This window comes from Osmerus eperlanus, chromosome 11, assembly GCF_963692335.1.
Source record: "Osmerus eperlanus chromosome 11, fOsmEpe2.1, whole genome shotgun sequence".
NCBI lineage: Eukaryota > Metazoa > Chordata > Actinopteri > Osmeriformes > Osmeridae > Osmerus > Osmerus eperlanus.
Window position 1 is genome coordinate 17,280,941 of NC_085028.1, and position 12,663 is coordinate 17,293,603.

At 49.1% G+C, this 12,663-nt stretch overlaps 2 protein-coding genes across 3 annotated transcripts in view; both read left to right on the forward strand.

The window, feature by feature from the left end:
- Positions 1 to 1,770, forward strand: part of LOC134029431 (unconventional myosin-Ic-like) — an 8,595-nt gene extending 6,825 nt beyond the window's left edge. Inside the window, exons 17-18 of the mRNA XM_062473526.1 lie at positions 1 to 259; positions 695 to 1,770. The exon at positions 1 to 259 is cut by the window's left edge and continues 493 nt beyond it. The gene's annotated coding sequence lies outside the window, so the exon portion shown is untranslated. The remainder of the gene's footprint in view (positions 260 to 694) is intronic.
- A 715-nt stretch (positions 1,771 to 2,485) lies between these two features.
- LOC134028705 (large neutral amino acids transporter small subunit 4-like) overlaps positions 2,486 to 12,663 on the forward strand; it is a 23,798-nt gene continuing 13,620 nt past the window's right edge. The window contains exons 1-5 of one of the 2 annotated variants that reach the window (XM_062472437.1): positions 2,486 to 2,652; positions 5,007 to 5,226; positions 10,839 to 11,073; positions 11,197 to 11,252; positions 11,356 to 11,432. In XM_062472437.1, the coding sequence (XP_062328421.1) occupies positions 5,067 to 5,226; positions 10,839 to 11,073; positions 11,197 to 11,252; positions 11,356 to 11,432 (528 nt within the window). In that variant the 5' untranslated portion in view covers positions 2,486 to 2,652; positions 5,007 to 5,066. The remainder of the gene's footprint in view (positions 2,653 to 5,006; positions 5,227 to 10,838; positions 11,074 to 11,196; positions 11,253 to 11,355; positions 11,433 to 12,663) is intronic. The other variant, XM_062472438.1, reaches the window with a different exon arrangement.

Below are 12,663 nucleotides of genomic sequence, written 5' to 3' on the forward strand. Positions count from 1 at the left end.
TGTCTAACAGCGTGAGAAACGTGTGTTTAACACGTAGACATGTAGAACACGAAGGAGGTCCGGGGCAGGTAGAGAGATCTAGAACACCAAAGACAGTTAGAACTTGGGAGCACTAGAAAGACAGATCTGAAACGCGACAGAGATGTAGAACGCGGAGGGCTCTAGAAAAAGAGGGTTCTAGTACCAGATTTAGATCCAGAACAGGGAGAGCTCTAGAAGGAAGGTGATAGTACGTAGGCTAGGTAGCCTGGAGACCAGAGTAAGGAAGGTTGAGACACAGAAGACTGTTATTTCTCATGTTGTTATCAGACCTGGCTGTCCGAGCGTTCCAATCCAAAGAGCCTCCACTAGGGGGCAGTGTGGCACTGCGGTGGCAGAGGAGTAAAGCACAGGCACAAAGAACAAGAAAGTGATTAACGACAGGAGGAGAAAGGCAAGAGAGAAACATTGACAGAAAATAAAATATATAGAATAGAGTTTAGAATTTTGGCTTTGTAATTTTGTCTCTTTTGTGTGTTCCCAACACGTGCCTTCTCCTTTACTAAGTTATTGTTAATGGGTTATTTATGTGTCAGTAATATACTCCTTATTAAACTATGACACTTAGAGGATGGCGTCGACTGTTGCTAGGCAGATGTTTCTCTTCTGGAACTTTGGAATGTTTGACACAGAAAGAATAGACAGATATTGGCAGACAGACTGAAAGTCATGTCAAACTGATACCAACACACCATCTCTCTCTCTCCACCCCAACACACCATCTCTCTCTCTCTCTCCACCCCAACACACCATCTCTCTCTCTCCACCCCAACACACCATCTCTCTCTCTCTCTCCACCCCAACACACCATCTCTCTCTCTCTCCACCCCAACACACCCTCTCTCTCTCTCCACCCCAACACACCATCTCTCTCTCTCTCCACCCCAACACACCATCTCTCTCTCTCTCCACCCCAACACACCCTCTCTCTCTCTCCACCCCAACACACCATCTCTCTCTCTCCACCCAACACAAATGGGCAACTCACCTTTGGCCATTTTCGTTCAGTGTTGAACGAACCAGAGGTTTTGTGGCACTGAATCTCCAGTGACTTCTCAACATGGGAGAGCCTTCCTCCACTGTGTGTCTCTGTGTGTGTGTGTGTGTGTGTGTGTGTGTGTGTGTGTGTGTGTGTGTGTGTGTCTGTCTGTGTGTGTGTCTGTGTGTGTGTCTGTGTATCTGTCTGTCTGTCTGTGTGTGTGTGTGTGTGTGTGTGTGTGTGTCTGACCCCTCCCTCTCTCTGCTTCTTCTACTACTGTCTCTGCATCCCGGGTCACCCCTGACCTCTGACCCCTGGACAGCTCTGGACAGGGGAGACAGGAGCACTGGGCTGCTGCCCCTGTGGACACCTGCAGATCAGGACCTCAGCTCCAGGGTTGACCTTTGACCTAGCGTGTGTTCTGTTCCACGAAAGAGCCTAGAGCCAAGTGAGGAAGGCGTGTGTGTGTGTTCCCAGTGCCTTGTGTTTGATAGAAACAGAGATCCAGTGGGAACATGGTGACAGACACCTCCGTAACGTCATAGCTGGTTCCCCAGAACTGATCGACTTTGTAGTAAGCAGTGTCAAGCAGACTCCTCTTTTGTAACGTTTCTCTGTCAAGCCTGTCTTCAACCAAATCTTATGTTATGATTTAGAAAGACAGTTTACCTGTCCTCCTGGGTAACTGTGTAGACAGCCATGTATAATTACGCAAACACACTAAGATACTAAAAATAAATCAAAAACCTGCATTCATTTTGTCAGCGTCGTTACTTGTCAGTGGTGTTTTTTATATATATATACAGTACCCCCGCCACCACTAGGTGTCGCTATCTTCATAAACTTTTTTTCGGAGGAATTGTTTTTGTGTCCATTCCGCCACACTCAAGGCCAATATTTCATGCCTTGAGTACATCCAGTCCCTTTCTTACTTTTGATATTCCAGGAAAGCATATCCGCTTTCTAAACATGTACAACCGACAAGGCCAAATTGATTTTAGACTGCGGATGTTTTTGTGGATTATGAATATGGCAGGCAAGGCACCGATAACGAGGACTTATACTTAGTGTCATGTTTGTTTTTCCCAAAATTAAACAAATGCGAACCCCAAACACACACTTTAATGTATTTCATTTCATTCACTTACACATGCAACTTAACTTGTTGCAAAATCTTCATTTCCACTATGCATTTGTTAGTTTTTAACTTATCAGTCATCAGCTAAATACAGACGTAAACTTTTTCTAATTTCAGTAATCGAATTTTCATTTAATTTTTTTTCCATCACCACTATGCTTGTTATAACTCCCTTTCTTTTTGTGTCAAAACATGAGCAGCGTTTGTGCAACATTATTTATTTATTTATTTAACCATTTCTGCGCCCTGTGATTGGTTTAAGGAGGTCTCTAGCTCAGGATCTGGCCAATGGAGACGCGGGCTTGTTTGTGTAACATTCAGGGCAAATATAAAACAAGGATTTTGAGATGAAGAGACAAATATCGATGCACAGAAACCAAAGATTGCCTCTACATCTATACTGACTCTAATGTGTTCTGAAGAACAGAGCATTTAGAGGCAGAAAAGCCTCAGAGAAGAGACACAGGCGACCTTGCTCGCGAGTCAAGATATTCAGGTAAGCAGCGCGAGGAGGATGCTGGAGGCGACTGGACAGTTATAGTCGCGCGGAGAATCTTACTTTAGCTGTCGTCGGTTGGTAGTGTTACATTGTGCCCTAAATAATAGTTAGTCAGGCAAATAAATGTGGCATTACGATCACAGCAGCATTCAAAACCATATAATTTATTCTGTCAGTTTAGTTATGTAGCTGTCAGTCCTTTGTACTGTATTTCATATCATCACCACCAGACCATGAGCGCAAAACATTGTTCCAACGTCTTTCTCTGTCAAAAACTAGACTACAACGAATACAATGTTGTGTGGAAATTGTTAATCTAGATTATTATTTTTTTGTTTTACATTTTAATTTATTGGGGAAGGGATTGTGAGCTGCAATTTGGATTCGTTGTTAGTGTCATGGCAACTTTCTCAGATGCTTCCAACTGAATTAAGTGTCAACAATGTGTTTAAACTGTAGTTCACAAGAATATTATCACATTAATCACGGCGGTGTTATGTCGCTCATATTTGAGAGGAAATAATTTCAAGGGACTGTCTGACAAGAGGATGTAGCCTGGTCTCAGCTTTTTTAGTTCATTCCAACAAAAGCTTCATGTCGCAAAGTTTAAATTGACTCTGTTTGACAAAACGGTTCCGACAAAGAACACAGACACTTGAAATCCGGGTGGTGTCATTAACGCTTTTGTTGCCACAGTTGATTATTGCTGCTCGCTGTGTTGCGGACTCTGTGTTGTTGATACTGAACAGCTGGGAGAGATGGAGAGAAGGAGAGGGGAGGAGGAGGAGGCGGCGCATTGTGCGGGTGACGATTTCAGTCCAGTTCAGACCAGTTTTAGAGAGCTGTTCATTTCCCGCAGGATACAGAAGTCTGTTATTGTTTTTAGAAAGAGGCGTTAGCTCAGCATTTGACAGGACGTTTGACACGACAAAGACACAACGTTTCACCTTTGACCTACTTTTTAACACATTTTTACAATTGGCGTTTTATCGTCGCATTCAGTCAGAATAGGCTAGGCTATATGCTAAGTCAAGGGGGACATAATCAAGATTGAGACTGTTAAAGTCAGGCGATGAAACAATAATAACTTCATATACGCGACTTGCTATTTGCATAATGTCGTTACCTCTGGATAACGCTCTGGATAAGAGCGTCTGCTAAATGACTAAATCCTACCTGACAGTTTTCTTTGTGCGTAATACACATTAACAATGCGTTTCTCTGGCATAAATGCTTCTATTGGTATATTGAAGGATATTAATTTAAAGACAAATGTGTCAGTGACGAGTGGAGGCCTATGGTCAAGCACGTGGTGAGAACAGGATGCGGATGCGCTGAGCGACAGGGAACAAAAAGATAGGAAAAGGTAGAATCTCGCGCGGCACTGGTTCGAACCGGCTGGAACTTGGCCTCACGTGGAGTCGCTCTTCGGAGCTGGATCTGGCACAGCCAATGGGCGAGGTGCAGAAAAATGCTCCGCAAATCAGAACGAGCGGAGGCGGGGTTTATGAACATGTGTAGGAGGAGTTTGGGGCCCAGGCACGCGCCTGTAAGGCCTCAGCTGTTTCGTGTTTGAGAGAATCGCTCCTCTTAAATCATCCTCTGCCAAGAACAAAGAACCTTCAGAAACTCCTTTTACATGGCTGCATTAAAACATAAACATGAATGTATTAAGTCAAAATGCATCATTCATGTAGAATCAGTATCTGTATGACAAGGGGGTACAGTCTTTCTTGCTGACTGAGTGTCTTATACTGAGTGAGTTAGCAGAATATAAATCATCCATCACACTTTTTAAGAAATTGCTTCCTTTTTTTCTTTCCTCTCTTGTCCTCTCTCCAAACCCTCCATCTCCTCTCTTCTCCTCTCCCCCAACCCTCCATCTCCTCTCTTCTCCTCTCCCCCAAACCTCCATCTCCTCTCTTCTCCTCTTCCCCAACCCTCCATCTCTTCTCTTCTCCTCTCCCCCAACCCTCCATCTCCTCTCTTCTCCTCTCCCCCAATCCTCCATCTCCTCTCTTCTCCTCTCCCCCAACCCTCCATCTCCTCTCTTCTCCTCTCCCCCAATCCTCCATCTCCTCTCTTCTCCTCTCCCCTAACCCTCCATCTCCTCTCTTCTCCTCTCCCCCAACCCTCCATCTCCTCTCTTCTCCTCTCCCCTAACCCTCCTTCTCCTCTCCTCTCCCCTAACCCTCCATCTCCTCTCTTCTCCTCTCCCCCAATCCTCCATCTCCTCTCTTCTCCTCTCCCCTAACCCTCCTTCTCCTCTCCTCTCCCCTAACCCTCCATCTCCTCTCTTCTCTTGTCCTCTCCCCTAACCCTCCATCTCCTCCTCCTACGTTCTCCTCCAGGGTTATCCCTATCCCTCCACACCTCCAGGCCGCCTCCTCTGCGCCTGCTACCCAGACAGCATGGCTCCGTCCCTCGCCACGGCCTTCGCGCGGCGCTGGTGGATGGCCGTGACGGCCGTCATAGAGAACCTGCTGTTCTCCGCGGTTCTCCTGGGCTGGGGTTCCCTGCTCATCATGCTCAAGTCTGAAGGCTTCTACTCCTACCTCTGCAAGGAACCTGGTAAGGAGGGTTTATCTGGTTATTACGCTTGTTTTAAATGTGTTATAATAGTAGCGTATTTGTTATGATTACTTCCTGTGGGAGGAGCTTAAGGGTTATGACTGTTGTCGTCGTTTGGTCTCCAGCCACCCACGCACACACGCACACACACACACACACACACTCTCTCTCTTTCTCCTTCTGCTCCCATTGGTGGAGAGTTCTAAGCCCTACCCTCTGTGCCCACAACACCAGAACACGCACACACACACACACCCACGCACGCACACACACACACACACACACACACACACCCACACACACACACACACACACACACACGCACGCACACACACACACGCACTCTCCACCCCCCCAAAACAGATCCCCAAAACACACAACCTCTACACACACACACACACAATCCTCTCTGTTCTTTTGCAAACAGCAACCGGTCAATATGAATCAGTCAGTGTATCCAGCTCTGATGCTGAGAGGAGTCAGCAGAGTCTGGGAGAGTTTGTGCCTGGAGGACCAGAGAGGATGCAGGCAGACCAGGGAACCAGGGTCAGACAGTGGTACCAGATGCACCAGGGTCAGACAGTGGTACCAGATTCACCAGGTCAGACAGTGGTACTAGATGCACCAGGGTCAGACAGTGGTACCAGATGCACCAGGGTCAGACAGTGGTACCAGATGCACCAGGGTCAGACAGTGGTACCAGATTCACCAGGTCAGACAGTGGTACTAGATGCACCAGGGTCAGACAGTGGTACCAGATGCACCAGGGTCAGACAGTGGTACCAGATGCACCAGGGTCAGACAGTGGTACTAGATGCACCAGGTCAGACAGTGGTACCAGATGCACCAGGGTCAGACAGTGGTACCAGATGCACCAGGGTCAGACAGTGGTACTAGATGCACCAGGTCAGACAGTGGTACTAGATGCACCAGGGTCAGACAGTGGTACCAGATGCACCAGGTCAGACAGTGGTACCAGATGCACCAGGGTCAGACAGTGGTACTAGATGCACCAGGTCAGACAGTGGTACTAGATGCACCAGGGTCAGACAGTGGTACCAGAAGCACCAGGGTCAGACAGTGGTACCAGATGCACCAGGGTCAGACAGTGGTACTAGATGCACCAGGGTCAGACAGTGGTACTAGATGCACCAGGGTTAGACAGTGATCAACCAAGGTCAGGTGAGTGCTATCAGAGGATCAAAGCTTCAGGAAGGTTGGCCAGACAAGCTTTCATTATTGTCCACCTCATGTATTTCAATCAAATGGTTATGGAGCAATGAGTCAGGTCGGGCTCAACGTCAGGTAGAAACAACCCAGATAGGTTTTATAGCCTCCGGCAGTTCATTTTCATGATTCAATCAGGAAAAACAATCCTGAGATCCCGACATGAGATCCTCTCCGAACGCTGTCTTGTGAAACTGAGGTTGAGTAGATTTAGAAATCCCTCTGGCTTGTGGGAGAACTGGGAAGTGCTCTGGAGCAGGAGAGAGACGTGAGTCTGTAGGTCAGGTGGGAGAGGCAGTTTGAAGCTCTCTGGAGCAGATGCTGGGAGGGACAGCGATAGCACAGGGAGCAGGAGAGAGACGTGAGTCTGTAGGTCAGGTGGGAGAAGCAGGTTGAAGATCCTGCTCACCAGGAGGGTGGAACTTTGCTCTTCTCTACTGGAGACACAGTGTGACATAAACACGCATCATCACTGCTGAGGGCCCCTGCATTCATCTGGCTCTTTTTTCATCTCTCTCCACCTCTCTCACCACCTTTCTCTCTTTCTCTCTCCTTATCTCTTTCTGTTTCTCTCGCTATTCGCCTCCCTCCCTCTCTCCATTTTCTCTTTTTTTACCTCTCACTCCCTCTCTCTCTATGTGTCTCTCAAAGATCTCCATCAAAATCCATTGCTTTTTTCGTTCTGTTTTATCTGCACATCGGTTAAATTCCCCACAGAAGTTTTGTATCAGTGTCTGTTGAGACAGTTTTACTGATCTGAACTACATCTCCCTCCCTCCCTCACCCCTCCCTCCCTCACCCCTCCCTCCCTCACCCCTCCCTCCCTCACCCCTCCCTACTTCCTCACCTCTCAGAGTAGTGTGGTGAGTGTTTCTACGTATCTGTCCTGAGTATCAAGTTCCTGTCAGGCAGTTCAACATCCCAGGTTTGTGTTGGCGTGTAGGTGAGATGTCTGTAAAGTTCCGGAGCAGATTCTGCTCGGTCAGCATTCCACGGCGTAAATGTAGACTGACCTGTTTCAGGTGCACGTGTCATCACCTGGCTTCCTGGGCTTGGACTTTAGATGTTGTCAGAGGACTGTGTGAAATAAAAGGGAGAGGGGAGGGGAGGGGGGAGGGAGAGAGAGGTAAAGAGAGAGAGGGAGAGCGGCACATGTGTAGGTCTTGTATGACTCATCTCTTTTCTCCTCTCACCGTGAGGGTTAGGGAGCGTGGTGAATTTACTGTCTGCCCCTCTGCTCTGCGTTTTCGCAGTGAGGGTTAGGGAGCGTGGTGAATTTACTGTCTGCCCCTCTGCTCTGCGTTTTCGCAGTGAGGGTTAGGGAGCATGGTGAATTTACTGTCTGCCCCTCTGCTCTGCGTTTTTGCAGTGAGGGTTAGGGAGCATGGTGAATTTACTGTCTGCCCCTCTGCTCTGTGTTTTCGCAGTGAGGGTTAGGGAGCGTCTCTGGGGAACCTTCCAGTCCTGTTCTCTCCTCGGGCTCAGAGCCTTTAATAGCACACAGTCATGTAACCTTGAGCGGAGACTTCGCAGGATGAACAGTCAGTCCAGATAAAGGAGCTCAGTGTTCTTGGGGACGTGACGTAGCTTCAGGGCCTCGTTCAGCACGCTGATACGAAACACCACGACAAGAAGCAGGTGTTATCGGAATTTATCAAATTTCCACCTCGGCACATCCACTGTTTTTACGGTCCATTGACAGGACAACAGTCAGGGTGAAAACATTCAACCTTAAACAGCCATCGCCCATGACTACCATTGTCTTGGTTACCAAGCAGTGCAGCGTATCTTGTCAATCATTAGCCTGATCAAAGAATGGTATGGGAGTGGTCTGCTTGCTGTGAGTGTGTGTGTGAGTATGTGAGTGAGTGTGTGTGTGTGTGTATGTGAGTGTGTGTGTGTGTTGTGTACACTGAAGATGGAAGCACACACTGCTTAGTTCAAACAGACAACCCAACGTGCCTGCTCAAGGCTCTGGCCCAGCCCTCTCAAACACCTGGCTGGACGGGGAACCTGTTGAGGAAGAGATTAGCTTGTTAGAGCTTCTTGTGGTGAAAGGACTAAATGTTCTAGTTGAGTTGCCAACACTCCAGTGTCCCCGGAGCCAAGACAAGAGCTGTGCTCTAACACTGCAGGGTTATGTGTGTGAGTGTCTGTGTCTGTGTGTGTGTGTAAACGTGTGTGTGAGTGTGTGTGTGTGTGTGTGTGTGTAAACGTGTGTGTGAGTGTCTGTGTCTGTGTGTGTGTGTAAACGTGTGTGTGAGTGTCTGTGTCTGTGTGTGTGTGTAAACGTGTGTGTGAGTGTGTGTGTGTGTGTGTGTGTGTGTGTGAGTAAACGTGAGTGTGTGTGTGTCTAGAGCACTTCCCCATATTGACTCAGGTCCGCTCAGAAGATCTTGATTAGTCAGCAGAGTCTCTGAATGCCAGATGGTGTTTGTCTTCAGTTTAACCCAGTCATGCAGAGAGATTACACTGTGCTACCGTTAAATACAACCCAGTTGAACCCAGCCAGCCAGAGAGATTACACTGTGCTACCGTTGGATACAACCGACACACAGATGCTGTCCACGAGAGCGTGGAGTCCACACACTCCAAACACAACTGCAGGAGAAAAGACCAACGCACCACGCGTCACACAACGCGGGTCCCCTCAGATGGAAAACCGGCCGATCTGCACAGCTACAAGTTTGTAAACATAGCTACTGGGTTGCCATGACGAAGACCCACAATCCTCAGCATGACTCTCGACAGTCTTGTTCTGCTTCATACCGGTTTGACGGCTGTTCAGGAGTCTCGTTCCGTCTCCAGACATGCATCAGGGTTCACACGCTTGGCTGACCTCTTACCGACTCCCCCTTCCCGCTGACCGCCACGTTCCCAGGTGCTCTCAGCAACAGGACAGGGTGTCACTCTGGAGGGACAGCTAGCTATTTTGAGTCTGTGTTCTGAGTGGACCAGACTAGCACAAAAACAGCTGGCCCTTAGCGACTGACCACGAATGTTAGAGCTGCTCTTTTAGAGAGGACCTGGTCACTGTAGGGATTGTCAACAGTGGGACATCAAGCAGAGGGGAGATCTCTTTGATTAGAGTCTATGGCTGAGAAAGCCTTCAATCCACTGCCAACTCCCCCTCTACACACACACACTGTCTCTCTCACACACACACACACACATTGTCATACACACACCCAACGTACTTACAGGGGAAGTAAACATCTCCCAGGGTATCTCTTTGGTTGGTGACCTACTCAGAGAACCGTTGAGTGGTGTGTGTTTCTGATGAGGCTGCCCTGACAGAGCAGCTCCCTGGAGGAGGTCTGTGTGATAACAAGCCCCTCTGTGTCCCCGAACTCAAACTGTTCTGTTATATCTCTGCTGCTCCTCTGCTTGACTGATAACAGGACTTCCTCCTGACCTCCTGACCTTCTCCTCATTCCCTCACTTCTCTAACAAAACCAGTCAGTCAGTCAACAGACAGCAATAACAGCTAGTCTCACACCAGTCAGTCAACAGGCAGTAACAAGACTACCAGTCAGAAGGCAGTATAATCAGCCAGTCAGGCACCAGACAGGCTGTAACAGATGCAGAATTCATGTCCTGCTCTGTAACTGTCTCTGGCGTCTGAAAGACTTAAATAAACTAGTATGTGAGTGTGCTTATGTGAGTGTGCTTTTATCTGTGTGTGTGTGCGTGTCCATGTGTGTGTGTGTGTGTGTGTGTGTGTGTGTGTGTGTGTTGCGTAGAGTCAGAGTTCCCCTGATCACTGGGTTCACTTCTTGTTCCATGCTATTTCTGATTGTTTACCCCTTCAGGGTGTTTACCTGACCTTTCACTGGTCTGCAGACCTGTCAATCAACCGCTCAGGGAAGGAGGGCCAGATATAGATGGATGGTTAATGATACTTCTTCTAAGAAGGCCTGTCAGGGATACGGACTTCCTGTGAAAGATATGATACAGAGGAGAGAAGAGAGAGAGAGGAAGAGGGAGAAAGAGAGAGAAAGAGAGAGAGGGAGAGAGAGAGAGGTGGACCTCAGGTAGCAGAGAGTAACACACAGGCTATAAAACCTTTCTGGATTGTTTCTAGCTGTGTCAAAACAACAAAATTAACCTCTAATCTCATTCAAATTAATCTAATTAAAATCTCAACAGAAACACGATCAAACTTTGCAAGTAAATACTGACCATTCCTTGACTCTTATCTCCGAAAAACTGTCAGAACATTGGACTTTTGATCCATAATATTCGACTCTACTTTCTAAAGACACAGTTTGTGTACATCTAAAAGCTTCTTCTGAATTAATAAAATGTGAAAAAAATATATTTTGGGTCAGTGAACAAACCTCCTTCCCACTTCCTGTCTCCTTCTTCTTCTCCCACGTCCACAGGAAACAGCTCCAGCCACAACCTGTCGTGGGAGGCCGGGGGCGCGGAGGAGAGCCAGGTGAAGGAGGAGGAAGAGGAGGAGTTCCTGCAGATGAACGGCTGGACCATCTGTAAGGACCAGGATGAGATGCTGAACCTGGCGTTCACCGTGGGCTCCTTCCTGCTCAGCGCCATCACCCTGCCCCTGGGCATCGTCATGGACAAGTACGGCCCGCGCAAGCTCCGCCTGCTGGGCAGGTAGGTCGCCACGGAGACCAGAGTGTGTGTGTGTGGGGCTGGGGTTGTCTGAGTGTGTGTGAATACGATCATCCCTACCTGTGATGTGGTCAGTCTTCCTGAAGACCAGGTGTGTGTTTTCAGCGCCTGCTTTGCCTTCTCCTGCGTCCTCATCGCGTACGGAGCCAGCGACCCCAACAGTACGTACCTGCAAACACACTGATGGCACCTGAGCAGCACCTCCACACTCCTCTCTTCCCTCTCTCCTTCTCTCTCTCATCCCTCGTTTTCCTCCTCCATCAGATCTGTCCATCTTGATCTTCTTTGCTCTGGCGATGAACGGCTTCGGAGGCATGTGCATGACCTTCACCTCCCTGACGGTGAGTACCTGGGAGGAGGAGGAGGAGGGGGAGGAGAGGAGGAGGAGGGGGAGGAGAGGAGGAGGAGGGGGAGGAGAGGAGGAGGAGGAGGAGGAGGAGGAGGAGGAGGAGGAGGAGGAGGGGGAAGAGAGGAGGGGGAGGAGGAAGAGAGGAGGAAGAGTGAGGGTGGGAAGAGAGGGAGTTGGATTGATCTAGGTGGAGAGAGTACAGACAGGGGGCAGTGTGGAGATGAAAGAGAATAAAGGGGATTTTGTATTTGAGAGAGAGAGAAAGAGAGAGAGAGGTGGGAGTGAGGGATGGGTGGATGGGACAGGGATGAAGGGAGGATTAAAGAGGAGAGAGGGGAGGTGGAGAAGCTGATCTCAGCATCACAGAGAAGAGCGAGAGAAAGAGAGAGAGAGAGAGAGAGAGAGGGAGGGACAAAGAGAGAGGAAGAGTGGGAGAGGGAGGGAGGGAGAGAGGGAGGGGAAGATAGAGAGACTGCATTATAGATCAATTATTCATCTGTGCTCTGTTCCAACCAGGAGCCAAAAAAAGACCCCTCCTCATGAATAATTCATATTAACCAGGACGCTGGGGTGTGATTGGTCAGGCTCAGACAAACCTGTGACAGCAAAAGCTGCTCTGATTGGCCCGTTAGATGTTCCAGTCTGCCTATCACTGCGGTTGCTGTCTGGTTGGTGGTGTGGTAACTTACTCTGTGAACAGGGAACATCAGAAAACGACACAGAAAGGTCATAAGAGTTCACTGTTACACTGCATCAGGTTGTGTGTGTGTGTGTGTGTGTGTGTGTGTGTGTGTGTGTGTGTGTGTGTGTGTGGGGGGGGGGGGGGGAGGGGAGAGGAGAGGGGAGGGGAGGAGGGGGAGGAGAGGGGAGGGGGAGGAGAGGAGAGGAGAGGAGAGGGGAGGTGAGGGGAGGGGAGGGGAGAGGGGAGGGGAGGAGGGGGAGGAGAGGAGAGGGGAGGAGGGGGAGGAGAGGAGAGGAGAGGAGAGGGGAGGGGAGGGGATGGGAGGGGAGGAGGGGGAGGAGAGGAGAGGAGAGGGGAGGGGAGGGGAGGGGAGGAGAGGGGAGGGGAGGAGGGGGAGGAGAGGGGAGGGGGGGGGGGGGGAGTTGAGTTTTTTGGTGTGGGGCTCGTAGTTTTGGTGTTTGGGACTCTGAGCTGCTGATGAACAGGAAGTCCATAACAGATCGACTAGTGGATGTTTCAATTCCTCTTTTCCTGTCTGAGC